Source organism: Drosophila teissieri, chromosome 2R (assembly GCF_016746235.2).
Source record: "Drosophila teissieri strain GT53w chromosome 2R, Prin_Dtei_1.1, whole genome shotgun sequence".
Taxonomy (NCBI): domain Eukaryota; kingdom Metazoa; phylum Arthropoda; class Insecta; order Diptera; family Drosophilidae; genus Drosophila; species Drosophila teissieri.
In genome coordinates, this window is record NC_053030.1 from 9471043 (window position 1) to 9490988 (window position 19946).

Consider the following 19946-nt stretch of genomic DNA (forward strand, 5'->3'; position numbering starts at 1 on the left):
TTGCGTTTGCTAACTCATGCGGAATATCGGATATAATATACTTATAACTAAAAATCGCTAAAGAATTTAAACGTTATACTGTAAAAATAATAAAATCTCGAAAAACCTAATTTAGCACAAAAAGGACTACCCAATATGGTTACGGATTATTCCATATATATACATTTCAGCTGTAGCATTACTTACCACAAACAAGTTTTAACCGCAATCTTTGTTGAAACTCAAAGTTGGTTATTATTGAAAATGTTCATATTCTTAATAACCTTTTTTGACAGCTTGTATTAATCGACTGTTCAGAACTTTTAGCTTAATTAGTGTATGCATATGACAAAAATACGATCGGCAATCTTTCATGTTAGCATTGTACGAAAATATAGAATCAAAGATGGATATAATATATCCCAACTAATTTTGTAGATTAATAGTTTATAATTTGTGAAAAAATAATAAATATTTTTATTTTTGAAATTTCCTTTTGATATGAAAAAAATAGTATCTTCGTTTTGCTATAAAAAAGATATTCGGGCTGCTCAATGGCCGGCGTCAATAACCGATAACGATAAATTGCGACCTGCAACTCGGACAATCAGCAACAGCTGAGGCGCTTAAAACACATTTTTCTATTAGAATTTTTGGCGCAAGGCGCGTTGCTAAAGTAACAGGAACAGACAAATAACATGACTAGGTGAGTGGGTATCTTTAACGGCCATTTGCAGGATAGTAACTGTAGGATATTCCCCGGAATCATAACCTAAAAGTGGCGCTTGGTTCGGAAAAGCTAACCCATCTCCCAAATCTTTCCCGCTTGCAGGAGCAGCATCGAACTGGGCGATGTGACGCCCCACAACATCAAGCAGCTGAAGAAGCTTAACACTGTGGTTTTCCCGGTCTCCTACAACGACAAGTTCTACGTGGATGTCCTGGAGGCCGGCGAACTGGCCAAATTGGCCTACTACAACGACATTGTGGTGGGCGCCGTCTGCTGTCGCATCGACACCACCGAGAACCAGCGGCGCCTGTATATCATGACCCTGGGATGCCTCTCCCCGTACCGCCGACTGGGCATCGGCACAGTCATGTTCGAGCACATCATGAACTTCGCCGAGAAGGACGGAAACTTTGACAGCATTTTTCTGTAAGAAAACTTATCATTTTGACTTGTGCGTTTTCGAAAACCCTGGGGTGCAATGTAGTAGATTTTGTTCGGTTTTAATATCTTTTATCACGAATTAAGTGTGCTTATCTGGCTTATAAAATATTCCTTAGTTCGTTTAATTTTTGAAACAGAAATAATACGAGATATTTGAATTCCTGTCAACGAGAATCAGCTATTTTGGTTATCTCAAGAATATTGTTATCCCCAGCGAACAGGTTTATCTTGAAAATTCTTTAGAGTATGATTATTAAATCTAGTTTAAATTTTAGACATGTGCAAATCAACAACAACGGAGCCATCGAGTTCTACAAGAAGTTTGGTTTCGAGATTGTTGACACCAAGGAGCAATACTACAAGCGCATCGAGCCGGCGGACGCTCATGTACTGCAAAAGGCTCTGCGACGCACTGCACCCAACTCCAACAGCTCCGCCAACAGCACCGCCGCCAACTCAAATTCCCGTAGTAAAGCACGCCAGTTCACATTTGTTTAAAGATGAATTTCAATATGTATAACAAACTGACATGTAGAGGCGGCCAAAACGATGTATTCAATTAGTCCGATCATATCTATGTGTAATCAATAATAATTACCCCTGCGCGGGAATAAATAGCTCTATACGGCTTGGACAGTCGAAATTTACATTACTTGGGCCATGCAGCGCGACGATGGCTTTGTCTACTGTTACGGAAATTTGTACAGCCTCCTGCTCTACTGGGGATTGACTACAATCCGGGTTAGGAGTCCTGGTCGTGGAGGAGCGGTCTCAAACAAGTGGACTGTGTGCTATGCCCAGTTCGCGCGCTTCTTTATGATTGTCTGCTTTATGGCAAGCGTGATGACAAAGCTCAGGGATCCCGAGATGTCCGCTGTCATGTTTGGACACCTCAGCCCGTTGGTGAAGGCGATATTCACCTGGGAGTGCCTCAGCTGCTCAATCACCTACATAGAGTACTGCCTTTCGCTGGACTTTCAGAGGAAGAGACACATGCAACTCCTAGCTAAAATGCAAGACTTTGATCAGTCTATTTTAATGGTGTTTCCTCACGTACAGTGGAACTATCAACGCGCACGACTTAAATATTGGTATGGCACTATGATTGTCGGGTTTTGCTTTCTCGCCTTTTCCATCTCACTGATCTTTGATACGACGCGTTGCACCTGCGGCATACCGTCCACCGTGCTGATGGCCTTCACCTACTCCCTGCTGACCAGTTCCGTAGGATTGCTGGGTTTCGTGCACATAGGTATTATGGACTTTCTGAGGGTTCGTTTGCGTCTGGTGCAGCAGCTGCTTCACCAACTTTACCAAGCGGATGAAAGTGCAGAGGTCCACGAAAGGATTGTTTATCTTTTCGGCATGTCCAAACACTGTTCGTTTCTGCTGGCGGAGCTAAATGGAGTTTTTGGATTCGCCGCAGCAGCTGGTATCTTCTACGATTTCACTATCATGACCTGCTTCGTCTATGTCATCTGCCAGAAGCTGCTGGGAAGAGAGCCCTGGGACCTCGAGTACGCCTGCATGTTGCTGCACGTGGCCATGCACACCTACAAAGTGGTCGTCACTGGCACCTATGGGTATTTACTTCAGCGAGAGGTGGGTGACCTGTTACCTTAAGCATTCGCGTCAATAGATATATAGCCTCCTGTTTATCACTAGAAACGCAATTGTATGCATTTGTTAAGCCAATACTCGCAACACTTCTCCTACCAGGATGTGGCACGCCGGCAGACGGAGGACTTTCAGCATTGGCGCATGCACAATCGGCAGGGGGCAATGGTGGGCAGCACGACATTACTCAATACTTCTACCATCTACGTGGTGGGTGATACCTTGACCACCGGACAACGGTGCTCTTCTGATCCTTTACCTATTCTGGCAGGTGTACAACGGAATGGCCAACTATGTGATTATCCTGGTGCAGCTGCTATTTCAACAACAGCAAATCAAGGATCGCCAGTTGACATCGGGCAAAGATGTGGATATTGTGGGCCCAATGGGACCCATTACTCACATGGATTGAATAATTGTTGCATTTGCTTTGAAGTTAATATAACAAAAATACAGATATTGTCCATTAATCCGTTGGAATACAACAGTTTGTTTAATTACTTCATTATAGTTTTAGTCCCAAATAAAAACAGAAAGTGTTCATCGACAAATTTCAATCCGAATCATCATCATCACCAAAAAAGTGCCAGCTGCACCGTTCGTAAGATAGATTGTATTGACCAGGATAGGTTTTAAGTGTGGAGTAAGCACTGTCCAGAGCATCCCTATAAGCGAGGAGCTGATTTGGGTTGAAGTCTGTGAGTAGATTCAGATCACAATTAAGGTAGTACGGAAGGTGTTCGTCCTCAAAGGCATCGAGCAGATCGTGGAGTAACTGAAAAATAAAAAAAAATGTTTTATTTTTTTTAATTAAATAAAGTTTACATACAGACACCGATAGATCCAAATACTAACACTTTTTCTGCTAATCAGAAAATACAACTTTTAAAATACGTAATTTAGTTTTAGGTACTGACCAGGGCATCAAAATGTTTGATTAATATAATACCCTAGTCTGGCCGTATTAGAAGTATTAATACTTATGGTTATATGTAGTATTACGTACATCTAGAAAGACATACTCCAAAGAAGAGTCTTCGAAATTGTCCTCCTCTATTAGAGCGTTGGCCAATGAAACCAAGTGATATTTGCGAATCTTTGGCAGGTTCTTGGCTTCGCACATAGCCTTCAGCAACATTACGGCGTCTCGGATCTTCTTGCCGCCCTTTTTGAAATAGAATATCTCAGAACCAGCGTGAACCCTCAAAAAGGTGCATTTGCTTGACCGTTTTGGTCCTGGTGCCTCCTTCGGGATAGCCTGCCAGTCGAATCCCTCGAAGTGAATCTTGATTGCCGGCACAAAGTCGATGGAGAACCTACGGTCACTTGATTCAGCGGTTATGGTGTGGCAATTTTGTCCGCGACGATACCGCAGTCGATAATTGCGGTAGCTCTGCACCGTGCGGTCGTGGGCATTCATAAGGATGCCCTGCATCAAAGTTTGGACCTTATCCCGGCATAGGTAGCAGCGGTTATCCAGCAGGTTGTCCGCTGTGAAGCTGTTATAGGGCACGTCTTTAAAGTCCAAGTGATACATCCCAGGACGATGTTGGTCCGGCCGCACGAAAATATCCTTGAAATAGGGAAACTTAAGCACTACCATGACGTCGTAATCGCTGTCAGAATTTTCGATTTGCAGAGCTCTGCTGCCTAAAAAGTTAAGAATTGTAAGCATGGTATTTCTTATCACATACTATTACTTACCAAAATCTAAGCTTTCAACCTCAAATGTGGAGGTCAACAAATCATTAGCCCCTACTATGCTACGTAGTATAAAGTCCCGCACAACTTTGAAGTCTCCATCGTTCGATGTGCCGTACAAATCATCAGCCATGTATTCCAAATATTTTTCAAATGTGGAACCCATATTTTAAGTGGGGCTTAGAATAAAAACCTGAAAATTAAATGAAGTCAGACAAGCTTATAAATTCAATCTTTTAATAAATAATTAAATTTTTCCAATTTGTTATGTCAGATATAGGCATTATTTAAACTATGAACTAATTGGACTGTAGAAATATATTATCCTAAGAGACTGTATATGTACATATGTATGTACATATGTGTGCATGTATTTTTACCGTAGAACACAAAACATTTAAACATAATTTCTTTAAATTACCAACAATTAAAGGGTCCTTTACTTCAGCAGATTTGTCATTTTGTAAACGATTTATGACTTCGCGTTAACAAATTAAGATAAGATGCATTAACTCTTGCTTAAATGTTGATAACAATACTGTGACAAATACATCGCAGGCAATAAAAAATGGAAGAAGGTTTTACATGGGCGCAATGGAAATATATGGGCTACTAGTAAGGACATTTAACAGAAATATATATGTACATACATATGAATATTGCCAGATATCAAATCGACTAATGCTGCCACAATCTTCTAAATCGATGTCTTGAGAAAACTTTAGTTTGAGGCTTAATCAACACAAAATACAAAATAGATCCTGGGGGTCAATCAGGTGGTGTACAATTAAGTAAATATGTATGTATTGCTTGCAGATTGCATCAAAACTCCGTTAGGCGGTGTTCATATAAAAATCGCCTACATGAGGTACACGCACACCAATGGATTGAGTATATACATGTACATATGTGCATTTCAAGTGCTTACATATACAGCTGTATGTACATATCTACGTATGTATATACTGGCGGCCGCATGTATATGTATGTTATACATATGTATGTGCACACGCAAAGCGTTCGCCTACTCCGCAGTCCGGACATCGTTTATCGATTTGCGAAAGGCAACAACACAGCGACGGCAGCTACTACAAAAACAATCAACAGCAGCTACAACAGCACAGCTTTACCAGCGGCGGTAGGCCGCTCTCCCCCGCTAACCGCCCTCCGCACACCGCTCTGTCCTTCCAGCTAGCTGGCATAGACCATAGCCCCCTCCCCCTTCCAGGCAACAACACCACAGACCCACACTCCACCCCACCCACTCTCTTTCTGCGGCACTGCTACACACAGCGGCGCACATACACACGTACACATGCACACACACAGAGAGATGGAACGGCCCACACACACCCATACATAGACACGTACAGACTGGCAGCCAGGCCTTCGACGTCGAACGCCAAAACGCCCAGCGACCCACTGCCCGCCCGCCTCTCCACCCCCTCCCTCATTCCACTTCACCTCACCTCCACCCCCCCACTCCCCCATTCCCCCATTCCACGAAATGCTGCTGCTGCTGCTGCCACTGATGCCTTTTGTTGTTGTTGCTTTTCCTGCTGTTTGGGGGCTGGCTGTTGATGATGATGATGGTGATGATGGTGATGTTGGCGATGATGATGGCGGCGATGATGACGTTTGGAACTCGCAAACCGAGAGCTGTGGGTGACGGAGGGAGGGGGTGGCGATGGCAGAAGTGAGAGGAGGGTAGAGCAAGAGCCGGCCGCCAGGACTTGTGCCAAAAGAGTGAGTTAGAGAGGGACAGAGGGGCACAGAGGCGGAGACGTCGCTGTTGCGAGTGCGAGTGGGGGAGGGCAGGGGGGCAGAACGAGGGAACGAACAGGAGGCGGAGGAGGAGGTGGTGGAGAGGTAGGGAGAGGAGGCGAGACGAGAGAAAAGCGAAAAAATACTTATAATAAAAGCAACAAAAAACCCGCACAAGCTGAAGAGATACAAACGTACACACGCAGCCAAAGCGCACAAGCACACACACATACAGGCGCCGTCGTCGTCGTCGTCGCCTGGCTAAATATTCGCCAGGGTGTGTGTGTTTGTGTGTTAGTTTGGAAGGAGCCAAAGCGGTAGGTAAGTTAACTGGTCGTAGGTTCGCAACAACAAAACCAGAGTCGCAGCAGCAGCACCAGCAGCAGCAACAGAAGAAGAAGAAGAAGAGGCAGGGAAAGGAAACGAGCGCAAGGAAGGAGTGGAGGGGAGGGAGGGCGGCGGGGTGTTGCTGAGGAACGCGGATCGATGGAGCCACTTGGCTGAACCAGAAGCGAGTCCAGCAGCAGGAAAGGGGGCTCAGCGACAGACTGTTCGCGTTAAAAGAATTTAAAGCTAAAGAAGCATCTAGCTGAAATATAAAAAGTACTTCCTATTCGAGCGAAATACATAATGCTGTGCTTCATACTGGCTCCAATAACTACAGGGTATATGATTGCTTGGTAGAAAAGTTTACCGGTTTTCAGGGCACCCCCTCCGCATGGTGCTCCATGTACGCCCCTGAGCAGCCTCGCCCACTCCTCAATTTGCCCATCCTGCTCTCCCCTCTCCACCTCACAGTTTCACACGAACCTCTTTCGCTCTCTATTCACATCTTTCCCTCTCTCAAAAGCGGCTGTCCTAGCGGTACAAAAAGCTCTCTTGAGCCAAAGTGATAAGGATAAGCAAAGATCACTCTCTTGAAGCTCTCCTCGCACAATTCTCAATCGTTATGATATCCTTTCGATATGCCATTGCTTATGCTGTGACCTTGAACTTGGCTGGACGAGACGGGCACGTGACAATCAACAGTTCCATCTTCTGCATTTTAAAATGCATTTAAGCAGCTCTTGCAGCACAATTCGCCTGCCACAAAGTGCGGGCAGCATCGCAATTTTGTCGCGCTTGGGTTTTGTGTCCACACATATACATATGTACATATGTATGTACTGCAGTACATATGTATGCACATACCTAGCACTATAGTGCAACTAGCCCTCTGGTTGTTTTTTCTATGTGGTTGCTGTTGCTGCTTTTTCCTTGTGGGCGGTTAACGCTCAAGCGGTGCGAACGCCCATGTTGCGCCCCTTCCCTGCCCGCCCCCTCTGCCAGCTCTCTGTTTTTTCATCATGATGAGCTTGCCTGGTTGCCTGCTTGTTCTTGTTCTTCTTTACACGTCCTCCAACGACGTTCGCTGTTGGGGCCCCGCTTTTGTTATTGTTGTTGTTGTTGCTGGTGCTGCTGTCGCTGGTTGTTGTTGGTTCGGGCTGTCTATGCATGTATGTGTGAGTTTCTGTGTGCGTTTGTGTGTGAGTGTGCGCGCGCGGCGGTAGGTGGGGGCGGGCGGGGCAGGGCAAAGCAGGGGCGGTGCGGCCAGGGGGAGCGGTGGAGTGGGGAGCGTACTTGTGTGTGCATGCAGCTCTCGGCGGCGTCGTCGTCGTCGTCGTTTCATTCAAGTGTCCAACGTTTGCCGGAGCGGTCGCACACAGAACGGTAGTCGGATAGTCGGACGGTTGGCAGATTCCGATTTTTGCGCTCGGCCTCCCCTCCGCTCTCTCACTCACTCTCTCTCGTTCGCGCGCTCTCTCTTCTGCTGTGGCTCTCTGTGTACTGTTAGCAAGGAGGCGACCGAAAAATAAGGAGCTTGCCGAAACCGTTAGCAAAGCGCCGTTAGCATGAAGGATGTGAAAGTGGCGCGCGCAATCAGCGAATCCTCGACTACGTCAGATAACACCTCCGATTTCATCGAGATCGTGAAGAAGTACGATGTGGTGTACAACAACCACAATCCGGATTACAAGAACGTTGAAGTGAAGCTGAAGGTGTGGACGCAAATCGCCGATGAGATAGGTCTTTCAGTGGGTAGGTAATAATTACAAGTAGCACCACCCCCTCGTCAGCTCGGCCCACCACCACACCCCCTTCCACCCACCAAACATGAAGGAGGCGCAGGAAATTGAATTACGTAGAACCCACGCACACTGCTGTACTGTATATACATATGTATGTACATATATACAGCCTTTGTATATGTACATACCTGAAAGCGGCCAAACTCAAACCGCCCGGCCTGATATTTTTCGTACGCTGGTACATATATGTACGTATGTCTGTATATAGAAACTGTACGTACATATGCGTGTGTGTGTCAGTTGGAGTGCGGTCGGCAAATTGCAGCGAGAAGCAGAAACAAAAAAAAATAAAAAGGAAAACACACTGGCACGCAGAAAAAACAAACAAAAACAGTCGATGAGCGAAAACTGCGCGCTCTCTGATGCTGAGAGAGAGAGCGAGAAAGATAGTGACCAGGCCGGAAGGGGGCGACAGTGGGAGTGGGTAGGCCAGAGCTTTTCAAAACAAAAACATTGCGCACGGCGTTGCCAGGTGCGAAACTGTTACCCAAAACAAGCAACCACCTGTGATGCACTTTTATATATTTTCATTTAACTTTAAGTCAAACAAAAATAAATCTCTTTACGACACTTTATTTTAATTTCACTTAATTTGTATGTTGCCTTAATAGAACACCTTGAACTAGCCTCTTTCTTTCGTTTTCCTTCTCATCATACATTTGTTACTGCAATGCCGGTTTAATTCTGGGATTCTTTAGAATATAGCTGAACTTAAATGTTCTAGAACTCAACTTCAAATTAAAGCCTCTAAAGATACTACGCATTGCTTTGCATATATGTATGTATAACAAAATATTACTTTTACAATGACGTCTCATATTTCAAAGGAAATACATATGTACATATGCATAAATATGCAAGTTTATGTTAATAGATTATTATATCTTACCAGTGATTAAATTATATTATTATTATTCACCAGCACTCCTTTGTGCCTTGAAATTCAGAATACCGCGATTAAAGTTCTATAAATTCCGTTTCTATTTTCACAAAATAAACTTTCAGCTTGCTCGTTGCACTGAATTCTAATGAATTGAAAACATATGACAAACTCTAGTAAAGCTGATTTCGGTAAATATGTATTTCGTTGGTTGTAAACGGCGGTCACACTGTCGAAATTTGAATTCGAACTCGACCCACTATATGTATGTATATTGATGCAAAAATGAAAAAAAATGTCTGAATCTGAGCTTAAAAATACTTTAGGTTATTAATAATTTACAATCTATTATAAAGCCGCAACTTTTTCAGGAATTATCAGCTCTGATAATGGAGTATTGTCAGCAAATAATAATAAGTCGGTTGGGCGCAGCTCAAAGTTTATATTATTTTCAACAATAAATAATGTCTGAAAATTAATATTTCATAATACACGGCCTTGTTATAAGCCACATGGTTGCCATGTTGCAAGTGACTAGGTGCATAGCCTTTCAACTATTTTGTATTTACACATCTAATCTTTTTATATTGCATTTGATTTTCAGAGGCCTCAAAACGGAAATGGAAAAATCTAAGGGACAGTTATACAAAGTATCTTCGCTCGTTTCGCGTGGGCACAAAGACGTCGAAGAAGTACCAGTACTGGGCCCATGCGGACCACATGGATTTCCTAAAGCCCTTCCAGGGACCGGGCAGGTGAGCACTCCCTACTCCACACTGCAATACGTACAACCGTTCAATAGCCGAACTGGTCCTCTGACATCTTTTAGGAATTCCGCAAATGGGAATGGGAAATCCAACGATGAGGACGACACAGAGTGTGATTTTGGCTACCAAGTTTTGGCCAAGGCAGCCAGCAATGGAGGCGAGGATGAACTGAAGATAACCATTGCCACGGCATCAGCGGGCTGCTCATCCATTGGGACGCACACGGTTAATACCTACACGACAGCTTTGAGCAGTACTTCGGCGTCCGGCATAACATCAAGTTTGGGCGCGGCCACGCCCCCCAATATGATCTCTCCAGGCAGCAATTTGGGCGGCACAGGAGGAGGAGGTTCCGGGTCCGCGGGACCACAAATCCACAACAGCAATAGCAATGGCAGTGCCACGGGGAGTCTAAACTGTGCTGCAGTGGCACCGCTCAGTTCGATGACTCCACCTGCCACCAGTGGCAGTAATTCCGCCGTAGTCCTGCCCCTGCCCATCTCACCCGCATCCTCAGCCGCTGCCGCAGCTGCAGCCGTCAGCAAGGCCAATGCAAATGCACTGGCCTCTCTGGCTAACCATCTGCCCATGGGCTTGGGTGTGAGCGGATTGGCCCAGCAGATGTTTCCGCTTGCCACGCTCAAGGCTGCGGCAGTGGCTGCTGGTCTACCTCTGCCACCTACGATCACGCCGCCTGGTTGCAGCACCGGAAGCGCAACCAACAGCAATGTCGGTTGTCTGATCATCGAGCCGCATCTCTTTGCGGCAGCGGACAACTTCAAGAAGGAACTGACAGCGGCTGCGGCTGCTGGAGCACCACTGGGATTGTTCCAGAACCTGGCCAACCAAGTGCAGAACGCCAATCGCTTAAACGGCAGCTGTCCGAGCTTACCCATGGGCAATCCCACGCCTCCACCACCGCCGCCAGCGCCCCCAGCCTCCAAAGTGCGAAGGGTACAACCTTCGCCGCAAACCACGGCCATTAATCTAAGTTGCTCGGGAGGAAGTTCCGGACAAGCGCAGCCACAGCAGTCACTGCAAATTCCACAAATTCAACAGCAACAGCAGCCGTCGCCCGCCAAAACGCGTAAGATTTGCGATCCGCGTTTTCCCAGCGATTGGGACGTGTCTGCCGTGCTTCAGGCCAACAGGGAACTTGACGCAAACACTCTGTTCTTCTTGAGTCTGGCGCGTCAGGTGCGAGCCATGCCAATGAAGTTTCAGTCGCTGGCCAAGATGCGTTGCATGCGAATCGTTAGTGATTTGGAGCTAGAGCTGGAGAATTTTGATTGCAACGGCGGAGCGCCACCGCCGGATGATTCAGGCGGAGGAGGAGCTGGTAATCTAAAGTACTGCAGCATAGATACTCCACCACCGCCGCCGCAGGACGGCTCCGTGGTCATAGCCCCGCCGCCAGTCGGCCCCGAGGGCTCCACGGAGCACTTTGTGTATGTGATGTCGCCGTCGCGTGTGGAGAGCATGATCGACATCTCCTCCGACGAGGAGGCGACCATGAACGGAGCGCCCTCCACGGGGCAGGTTTAAGCGTATCGTACAAGTTATCTCTAAATTAAAATTAAATTAATCTCAGCTAGGTTCCTTCGGTTGGTCTTTCAATCAGTTTATTTTGGAGCGGCGGGTGATCCGATGCTTAGGTGTACAAAATGTGGAAAAATCTCTGGGACCCGGCAATTTGATGGTACATGACTTTAGTGCGAATGAATTTCATTCAAGATCTCGATGACGAAGGCATCTTTACTTAGGACTGCACCTTGCCCTTGGTGGTGAAGGCGAAGTAGGCGAATCCGCCGACTAAGAAGGCGGCCAGTAGCTCAGCCTTGATCCAGGGACCCTTGTAGGCACCCTTGGTTGGCACGGAAATGTCCAGCAGCGACTTCACCGATGAAACCTTGTCGCCATCGCGCTGGGCCTTGCGCACATTGGCATAGCCATCCTCGTCGAAGAGACGCACCTGAACATTGCCGCTGCTGCCCTGCTTGATGTCCTCCACCCAGCTCACCTAGTGCGGAACCAGGATTAGTCTTTGCACAAGCCCTGCAGGGGACTACTGGTACTGGTACTCACCTGGTACTTGTTTTCGCCCACTTTGGCCACCGGCACCACCTTGCCACAAGGGAATTCGGCGAACAGGCTGGCGGGAGCGGAGCCGCTGCACTGCAGCGTAAACTCGCCCACATGGGCCAGCTGGGTCAGAATCGTGGCATCCTGGGTGCTGAAGGAGCTCACTGTGGCCTTGCAGCTTCCGTAGACGCCGGAAGCACAAACGGCGGCAATCAGGCAAATAGCGAACAGTTGACGGGACATCTTACTCAAGTTTTGAGGTGGTTTTTATTGAGGAATCGGTAGAATTTGTGGAACTCAGCGGCAATCCAACTCGGCGACCTGCGACTTTCTTTCTCTCTGGGATCGAACGCCACGACAGCACCATACGTCACGTTACTTGACAGCTACGAATATTGCCGAAGTCGCCCAGGTCGATGGTCACACTGGTCGCGGCCAGGGATGGAAGCTCTCCGTCTAGATAGCTACAAAATAGCTAGCAACTGCTGTGAAAGGTTATAGCTAAAAACAAGAGAGAACGCTATAGTCGAGTTCCCCGACTATTTGATACCCGTTACTCAGCTATTCGAAGTGCGAAGGAGAGTCTTCAGCACATACAGTTTTTGGCGGTTTTGTGGACGTTAGAGTGGGCGTGGCAAAAAGTTTTTTGGCAAATCGATAGAAATTTACAAGACTAATATAAAAATGAAATAATATCGAAACATTTTTCAAAAGTGTGGGCGTGGCACCTTTAGGCGGTTTGTGGGCGTTAGAAAGGGCGTGGCAAAAAGTTTTTTGGCAAATCGTTAGAAATTTATAAGACTAATACAAAAATGAAAAAATATTGAAACATTTTTCAAAAGGGTGGACGTGGCAGTTTTAGGCGGTTTGTGGGCGTTAGAGTGGGCGTGGCAACATGAATCGACAAACTTGCGCTGCGTCTATGTCCCTGGAGTCTGTATGCTTAATCTCAACTTTCTAGCTTTTGTAGTTCCTGAGATCTCGACGTTCATACGGACAGACGGACAGACGGCCAGACGGACAGACGGACGGACAGACGGACATGGCCAGATCGACTCGGCTACTGATCCTGATCAAGGATATATATACTTTATATGGTCGGAAACACTTCCTTCTGCCTGTTACATACTTTTCAACGAATCTAGTATACCCTTTTACTCTACGAGTAACGGGTATAATAAAGTTTTCAGGTTTTTTGGGTAGTGGTTATAGATGCATCCAGAACACTTAGCCACACTTTCCCTATATCTATGTTACATATACATGTATGTATGTTAAACTCAAGGAAAGTTAAGTAAAAGATATTCCTTTGTTTCGTTTGGAATTATTAAGCATACGTAAGAACAAAGTCGGAAGGCGCCATTTAGCTTTGGTCGTATGCATAAAATCAACGCATTTATACAAATAATATTTTTAAAAAGATGACATTCTTTTCTGTAATTAAGTTTTTAATAGTAATGACACCCCTGTCAAAATATAAATTTTTTATATATTATGGAAAATATAGATTCCCGAAGTTTCGATTTCAACTACATTTATCTGGATTTCAATACGACTGCAAAAGTATAATATGAAAAAAACTAATTTTAAACAAGAGAGAACGCTATAGTCGAGTTCCCCGACTATCTGATACCCGTTACTCAGCTAGTGGAAGTGCGAAGGAGCATCTGCAACACTGACAGTTTTTGTCTGTTTGAGGGCGTTAGAGTGGGCGGGGCAAAAAGTTTTTTGGAAAATCGTTAGAAATTTACAACACTAATACAAAAATGAAAAAATATCAAAACAATTTTCAAAAGTGTGGACGTGGCAGTTTTGGGCGGTTTGTGGGCGTTAAAGTGGGCGTGGCAACATGAATCGACAAACTTGCGCTGCGTCTATGTCCCTGGAGTCCGTATGTTTAATCTCAACTTTCTAGCTTTCGTAGTTCTTGAGATCTCGACGTTCATACGGACAGACGGACGGACAGACGGACGGACAGACGGACATGGCCAGATCGACTCGGCTACTGATCCTGATCAAGAATATATATACTTTATATGGTCGGAAACGCTTCCTTCTGCCTGTTACATACTTTTCAACGAATCTAGTATACCCTTTTACTCTACGAGTAACGGGTATAATTAAAAGGCGCATATCAAGCCCAGTAATCCATTTGTGTATAATCCTGATCTACCTCTGGAATATTTGAATTTATTAGTTACAGAAGTTTAGGGAAACTACTGTATAATGCGACCGTAGTCGTAAAAATATATATAAAAGACGCAACCAAACACATGAAGTGTATGGGAATTAAAACTGTTTTCCAGAAAAATAATGAAGTTTTGGGAGAACTATATTTAAAACAAAATTTGAATGTTTCAAACGGCAATCGCTCAGCTGCGCCACTGAGTGGCATCTGTGCTGTCCAAACCCCGAACTCCAAACCCCGAACTCCAAACAGATCGGTAGCTGCTATTTTTTAGGCAAACACCTATAGTTCCTTAGTTAAAACGTCTTTGAGGGGATAACTTTTGCAATATATTTACTTTTACATTTGAAATATGGAAGGATATTTGATGTGAAGTGCAGGAAACGGTAGGTCGATAGATAAAGTCCTGGCCGTTCCAGTCACAGGCACAGTAACTTCGTACCGACTGCACTTCTAATTAAAATTAAAATAAGTTTTTGTCTGACAGTTCCGCTATGGTACCGTTCTGTATTCGGTTACGACCTGGTCCAATATTTATGGCACTTCGATTGCAATTGATTTCGAGTTGCAGCAGTCGGAGAAAGTGGGAGTCCTGTAAAATCGGTAGGGAGTCTTCAGAGGCGGGCCATAAGTATTGACTACTGAGTGGCAGTGATTAATGCCCATCCAGCTCGAATGGGGCTTTCGGCTTTGGGGCTTTGTTTTAAGTACATTTTATTGGCAATCGGAAAATCGGATACTATCGTATAAATACTTTGGCTAACAGGCATACATACGTATGTACATATGTACGTATATGTATGTGGCTGTGACCTTGAAGTGGGCCTGATTTGGTTTTGCTTTTTTTCGGTTTTATGCCATTTTGTGTTTGTGTTTGCCGCCGCTCGACTCGGCTCCATTCCGCTATGTTCGTTACTTTCCTTTGATTGCCACCGCGCACGGAACTTTTCCACCGAACTTTGCATGTCTTTGATGAATTTGAAATTGTCACAAATGTGAAAGTTTTTCACTTGCCATCCCATCCGGTGCCCATCCGCAGATACAGATACTCATACCCGCATTGTGCCAACAACTGAATTTGCATCTAACGTTTCGCTGACATTGAGCGACTTGTACGCATTCCACCGCTCCCTCCACCTCCACCTCTCCCCTCACCTCTTGCCAGCATTTTCCTGTTTTCTTCTTTTTGGCCACTACTCATTCATTCATGGCCGGATTTGCATATTGCCAAAAATGCCGTAATCCTTTCGATTAAGAGGCGTTCGGTGGGTGGTCCGCAAATGAAAACAAAAGTTCGTGCGGGTTCATTGAGTCGCAGTCGAAAACTTGCCAGACCCACCGAAATTGCACGTGTATTTGGGGGGAGTGGGTTGATCCGGGGTTGGCAGGTGGATCGACGGGTGCATGGCGCAAAATAAAGTGCACTTTGACACCGGAAACTAATGTGGTACTTGGACTGGCCCCACAGAAGCAGGCCCGATTACGGTTAATCCAAGTTTCGGCATTCGAAATTGATGTGGTTCGTATTTCAAGAGGTCCCCAATTCTTTAAAATGTTCCACTAAACCGAAGTGTTTTGACCATTTTCCATGTAGAGATCGAGCCTTCAAAGCATTAGCTTAACCAGCTTGGAGATTTCCCCTTTTTCTCATTTCCCCTAAGTCCTGCCCAATTCTCGCAGTGTACATCGTGGAGGGTTGTCTGACGTGTGGGTGTGAGCAGGAAATGGAACAAAGAACCGAACTGTAAGGAGAGCCTGAGCCAGCATAACAGGCGACTCCTTGCCAACGTTGCGATTTTGTTGATTGTTTGTTGGCAACATAAACGAACCCCCCAAAAAACCGATTCCGATTCCGATTCCGGTTCGGAGTCCGAAATTCTTCATTCACAAAACGCAGTCGGTGCAGGGCATTCGAGCCAAGTGGACGTGGAAGCCACCTCGATCTCGGCCAGACGGGGATCGCATTCCCAAAGTGCCTTTCGCTTTCGTGACGGATCACGGTTTACGGTTTACGGTTTACGGTTTACGGTTTACGGTTTTCGGCTTACGGTTGGCGACTCGCTGGTGCCTCGCTGGTGCCTCGCTGTGGGTTTCCATTTCAGTGCGACTGCTTTGTTGACAAAGTTATTGCCTACGGCTTAATGACTTCGTAATTGATTTGCATTCGATGTGCCACATTGATTGGCAATTGAAACGTAAGGCACCCTTCCTGCAACTCCGGCCCGGGAGCTCTTCACCACCGAGGGCCCACTCCATTCCGGTAACCACTCATTGTCACCGTTGCTAATCAAGGTTATCAAGGATAAACTGGCTGTCACCATGTCGCTGTCTGTGGCCAGCCGTCGTCGCCTCCAGACGACAAACGCTCCATCGTCCGTCGTGAACCCATCCTCATCCACATCCACATCCACATCCGGCGGGCGCTATCAGCTGCCCTTGTCCGTGCGGAAGCAGCACTCCTTCATCGAGCCCACGGCCAGATACTCGACCCAGCAGAGGGGCTACCTCTCCAGGGGCCTCTCCGTGGGCCGATCCATCGAGAACATCCGCCAGAAGCTCTATCCTGTGGGCCGGCAGGCGTCTCTGGCCGTCGAGGAGACCACGCCGAGGACTGCTCCCCGCATCACGGCGTCACAGGTGCAGGGCTTACGGCTGAGGGACAGGAGTCTGGTGGCCTGGTCCTCCACTTCGTCATTGCTAAAGGACCAGGAACCGGAAAGAGCTGCACAGGTGGAACCGGCCGAGACCAAGATGTGAGTACTGTAGCTAGGAAATAGATTTCACAACGAAGGGATGAGGTTTTCGAAGATGTGCTGAGTATGCATAGGAATGGGAAACTCCTCACTAGCTTAAAGCTTTCGATTTCAACCCACCACATAAGTTATTTTCTAATAGATGATTTCCCAATACCAAGGGTTTAATTGCTTGAAGTGTCGGGAGGGACATATGCTCCATTTGGTGGATTGTCGCACCTATGGAAACCCACTGGGGATCCCTTTGTTTGACCTTGGTGCCAGCGTACTGGGTGCGTATACGTAATACGCCAGTAATAAATCCAGGCGTAATGGCTGTCCTGATAGCATCTATATAAATATGCCGAGAGTGACACTTTCGATATGGGCGTCGCGTCAAGTTCTGTGTGCAATTTGCATGCTTCACGCCCGAATCAAACGTCAAAGTTTTATGTTCCAGTGCATAACACACGCTAGACATGCTCAAAGAAAGGAAGACTCCTTCCTCCACCACGCAAAACACCACCCACCGCCAACCGCCCACCGCCCACCGCCTGGCGGCACACTTAAGTCGATCACTGGCTCGAATCGCTGACAAGATAGCTGGGTGAAAAGCGGAAAACTTGCCTGATAGCGGCGTTCAGGTGGGTTCAACGGCCGCCAGATTCGTGGACTCACTTTCATCGGTCGGCTTTTCGGGCGCCAATTGGCAACGTAATTGACATGGTTTCCTTTCACCCAAGCGGTGGGCGGTGGGCGGGGGGCGGTAGGCGTGGCGGAACCCAACACCCAAGTTAATTTCTATTTCTGTGCCTTGCATGATTCGGAATCGAGAACAGCATAAATTGCCCCGCAACTAATGCCAAATAATTTGATTTAAATTTAGCCGGGTGGCGGGAGTAGGTCACTCGAAACTTTCCATTTTCATTTCCTATTTCCCACTTTCCACATGCATTTCCATTTCTATTTCCATTTCGGTTTCGATATCCACAACCGTTGCATTCTGGAGCTGCAATTTTCATTATCCGTTTGCAGCAGCGCCAAGGCGGACAAGAATCGCATTAATCTGAACATAGTGCTGTCGCAGACCATAAGGGCCACCAACGAGAGGGAACAGGAACCAGAACCGGAAGCGGAAGTGGACGTGGACGCGGAAGCGGAGCGAGTCAGCGACATCGAAGGCAGCCATCCGGTGGAGAACCCGGACATCCAGTTGAGCATCTCGCCGGCCCTGACCGTCCAGAGGCGTCCGCCTTTGGTGCGTGCTATGTCCGCCCCGGTCCGCGGACTGGACGAGAGCAGCAAGGGCGTGATAGCCGCCAGCAAGCGCAGCCAGCAGAAGCTGCGCCGCCGCAAGATCTTCACGAGAACGCCCTCGTCCACCGTGAACCTCGATGTCATTGGGGACACCTCTACGTCCTCCTCCGTCGCCGGAAACGCCACCAAGAAGGCTCTGAATCGGGCGCGCAGCGTCGTTGCCCCCGATGTGATTACCCTGGTGTCCCTGCTGAGTTCCGAGGGCAGCGACTCCGAGCGGGAGGACAACAGTTCAGTGGCGGTATCGTCGCCGCCAACTGGCGGATCGGAAAAACAGACCTCGGGCGCCACGCAGCGAAGGGCGCCGTTGTTGAGGAAGACGGGCAAATCGGGTAAGTGCCAAGATCTGCCAAGATCTGCCAAGATCTGCAAGATCTTTGCCAAACGGTTCGAATCGGGTTAAAAACTGCGCTCGACACATTTTCAAAAGTTGAAACACAATAAGCTTACATACTATGCGTAGTTCGAAGCTTATCGAATTGAGAAATTCAGTAGCATACTTCTTTGCACACTACTGTATCTGTTCTGCCGTTGAAAAGTTGCTTATTTTATTGTTAAATATTGCATGTATTTTTACTGGCTCCACTTAATATTTTTGTTGCTTTTTAAGTTCGAATAACTTCACTTAACTTCCATTGAAGAACTTCCATTTCGTTGCACTTTGAAACCACTGAAACCGAACTAAAGCTTTCTGGCAGTCTCGTTTCAAGACAGCTATCCGCCCACCTTCCAACTGGCCTCCAAGGAGTACTCGCACATGATACGCCGCGGATCCATAGCACCGCTGGCAGCCCGAATCCGAGCCAACCGACCGCCCACAGCGCCGCCAGTCTCCATTTTCCTGACCGACGTCCAGGCCAAGATGGACCAGCAGCCGAAGAAGGAGGCTGGAGCTGAGCCCCCCGTGGCCGCCTTGTCGCCGGACGAGGCCAAGAAGGAGAACAACAACAATGCGGCCAACTGCGAGGACCAACAGCCGCAGCCGGACCACAACTATCCGGCGTATGTGCGCAGTCTGAAGGAGCGCGAGTGCTGGAAGTTGCACCAGAAGATGGGCGCCAAGGGCGTCAGCGTGAGCTATGAGACCGTGTTGCGGGGTATGCTCACGCCCACGGAGTTCCGGCACTTCCAGAAGCAGCGGGAGCAGGAGGAGGCCCGCGTTCTCGAGGAGGCGGAGGCCGCCGAAGCGGCTGCTGCAGCCGCAATCCTCGAGAGCGGCGAGAAGGAGGGTCGCAAGCCTCCAGCCACGGCCATCGAACGCCTCTCGGAAGCTCTGCTCCAGAGCAAGTAGGGAACTCCCTTGGTCCCGGATGGAGAGCAAGTTCCAGTGCCTTGGAAACCGACCATTAAATTGCATTTGCCCCTAGAGGATGTAGCAGTAGTCGAGCACTCGTTAAAGCGCAATCGCACCCCGCTGAGACACCATATCGGCGTCCACCCGTAGTTCTAGATGGTACCCCCGAACCGTAGACCCCATTGAAGCCGTACTTAGTGAGCTCTACGGAACTCATGCTTACGTGGACGCCGAGCCTGGCCAATAGTTGTAGACCCAACGTATATCCTGAACAATAAAGAGTACTAGAAGACACCTAGCAGTCAGAAAGGGGAAAACTCATTTG

The 19946-nt window shown here is 47.2% G+C and overlaps 6 protein-coding genes across 8 annotated transcripts; 4 read left to right on the forward strand and 2 right to left on the reverse strand.

The window, feature by feature from the left end:
- The first annotated feature begins 537 nt into the window (after positions 1-537).
- Positions 538-1793, forward strand: LOC122612500 (probable N-acetyltransferase san). Its single transcript, XM_043786173.1, has 3 exons — positions 538-685; positions 812-1135; positions 1426-1793. Exons 1-3 carry the CDS (start codon positions 678-680, stop codon positions 1646-1648), a joined length of 555 nt encoding a protein of 184 aa, XP_043642108.1. The 5' UTR covers positions 538-677; the 3' UTR covers positions 1649-1793.
- A 17-nt stretch (positions 1794-1810) lies between these two features.
- LOC122612503 (putative gustatory receptor 47b) lies at positions 1811-3238 on the forward strand. Its single transcript, XM_043786176.1, has 3 exons — positions 1811-2752; positions 2816-2977; positions 3039-3238. The coding sequence occupies exons 1-3, from the start codon at positions 1811-1813 to the stop codon at positions 3177-3179; spliced, it is 1245 nt and encodes a 414-aa protein (XP_043642111.1). The 3' UTR covers positions 3180-3238.
- A 10-nt stretch (positions 3239-3248) lies between these two features.
- LOC122612504 lies at positions 3249-9386 on the reverse strand. The gene is made up of 4 exons (XM_043786177.1): positions 9251-9386; positions 4472-4661; positions 3774-4417; positions 3249-3542 (listed from the first exon to the last, which is right to left on the reverse strand). Exons 2-4 carry the CDS (start codon positions 4632-4634, stop codon positions 3321-3323), a joined length of 1029 nt encoding a protein of 342 aa, XP_043642112.1. The 5' UTR covers positions 4635-4661; positions 9251-9386; the 3' UTR covers positions 3249-3320.
- LOC122612502 (uncharacterized transmembrane protein DDB_G0289901) lies at positions 7921-11558 on the forward strand. Of its 2 annotated transcripts, none has more exons than XM_043786174.1 (3): positions 7921-8311; positions 9846-9996; positions 10044-11558. In XM_043786174.1, the coding sequence occupies exons 1-3, from the start codon at positions 8125-8127 to the stop codon at positions 11551-11553; spliced, it is 1848 nt and encodes a 615-aa protein (XP_043642109.1). In that variant the 5' UTR covers positions 7921-8124; the 3' UTR covers positions 11554-11558. The 2 variants fall into 2 exon arrangements, with proteins under 2 accessions (XP_043642109.1, XP_043642110.1); XM_043786175.1 differs by having other exon boundaries at positions 10071-11558.
- Positions 11559-11608: 50 nt separating this feature from the next.
- On the reverse strand, positions 11609-12465 carry LOC122613884 (translocon-associated protein subunit delta). The gene is made up of 2 exons (XM_043788299.1): positions 12094-12465; positions 11609-12028 (listed from the first exon to the last, which is right to left on the reverse strand). Exons 1-2 carry the CDS (start codon positions 12331-12333, stop codon positions 11768-11770), a joined length of 501 nt encoding a protein of 166 aa, XP_043644234.1. The 5' UTR covers positions 12334-12465; the 3' UTR covers positions 11609-11767.
- Positions 12466-16597: 4132 nt separating this feature from the next.
- Positions 16598-19888, forward strand: LOC122614171. Of its 2 annotated transcripts, XM_043788670.1 has the most exons (3): positions 16598-17031; positions 18046-18659; positions 19026-19888. In XM_043788670.1, exons 1-3 carry the CDS (start codon positions 16598-16600, stop codon positions 19616-19618), a joined length of 1641 nt encoding a protein of 546 aa, XP_043644605.1. In that variant the 3' UTR covers positions 19619-19888. The 2 variants fall into 2 exon arrangements, with proteins under 2 accessions (XP_043644605.1, XP_043644606.1); XM_043788671.1 differs by lacking the exon at positions 16598-17031 and having other exon boundaries at positions 17930-18659; positions 19038-19888.
- The last annotated feature ends 58 nt before the right edge of the window (positions 19889-19946 follow it).

Excerpts from the sequence above, each read along its gene's own strand:
- LOC122612504 (XM_043786177.1), bottom strand. The coding sequence starts at position 4,634 with ATGGGTTCCACATTTGAAAAATATTTGGAATACATGGCTGATGATTTG. Across the intron at positions 4,418-4,471 it reads GGTTGAAAGCTTAGATTTTG|GCAGCAGAGCTCTGCAAATC; the intron begins GTAAGTAATAGT and ends TTAACTTTTTAG. Across the intron at positions 3,543-3,773 it reads TGGAGTATGTCTTTCTAGAT|TTACTCCACGATCTGCTCGA; the intron begins GTACGTAATACT and ends TTTATTTTTCAG.
- LOC122613884 (XM_043788299.1), bottom strand. The coding sequence starts at position 12,333 with ATGTCCCGTCAACTGTTCGCTATTTGCCTGATTGCCGCCGTTTGTGCT. Across the intron at positions 12,029-12,093 it reads TGGGCGAAAACAAGTACCAG|GTGAGCTGGGTGGAGGACAT; the intron begins GTGAGTACCAGT and ends GTTCCGCACTAG.
- LOC122614171 (XM_043788670.1), top strand. The coding sequence starts at position 16,598 with ATGTCGCTGTCTGTGGCCAGCCGTCGTCGCCTCCAGACGACAAACGCT. Across the intron at positions 17,032-18,045 it reads GAACCGGCCGAGACCAAGAT|CAGCGCCAAGGCGGACAAGA; the intron begins GTGAGTACTGTA and ends ATCCGTTTGCAG. Across the intron at positions 18,660-19,025 it reads GAGGAAGACGGGCAAATCGG|TCTCGTTTCAAGACAGCTAT; the intron begins GTAAGTGCCAAG and ends GCTTTCTGGCAG.
- LOC122612502 (XM_043786174.1), top strand. The coding sequence starts at position 8,125 with ATGAAGGATGTGAAAGTGGCGCGCGCAATCAGCGAATCCTCGACTACG. Across the intron at positions 8,312-9,845 it reads TGAGATAGGTCTTTCAGTGG|AGGCCTCAAAACGGAAATGG; the intron begins GTAGGTAATAAT and ends TTTGATTTTCAG. Across the intron at positions 9,997-10,043 it reads CCCTTCCAGGGACCGGGCAG|CCGAACTGGTCCTCTGACAT; the intron begins GTGAGCACTCCC and ends ACCGTTCAATAG.
- LOC122612503 (XM_043786176.1), top strand. The coding sequence starts at position 1,811 with ATGCAGCGCGACGATGGCTTTGTCTACTGTTACGGAAATTTGTACAGC. Across the intron at positions 2,753-2,815 it reads GGTATTTACTTCAGCGAGAG|AAACGCAATTGTATGCATTT; the intron begins GTGGGTGACCTG and ends GTTTATCACTAG. Across the intron at positions 2,978-3,038 it reads ATACTTCTACCATCTACGTG|GTGTACAACGGAATGGCCAA; the intron begins GTGGGTGATACC and ends CTATTCTGGCAG.
- LOC122612500 (XM_043786173.1), top strand. Across the intron at positions 1,136-1,425 it reads AACTTTGACAGCATTTTTCT|ACATGTGCAAATCAACAACA; the intron begins GTAAGAAAACTT and ends TTTAAATTTTAG.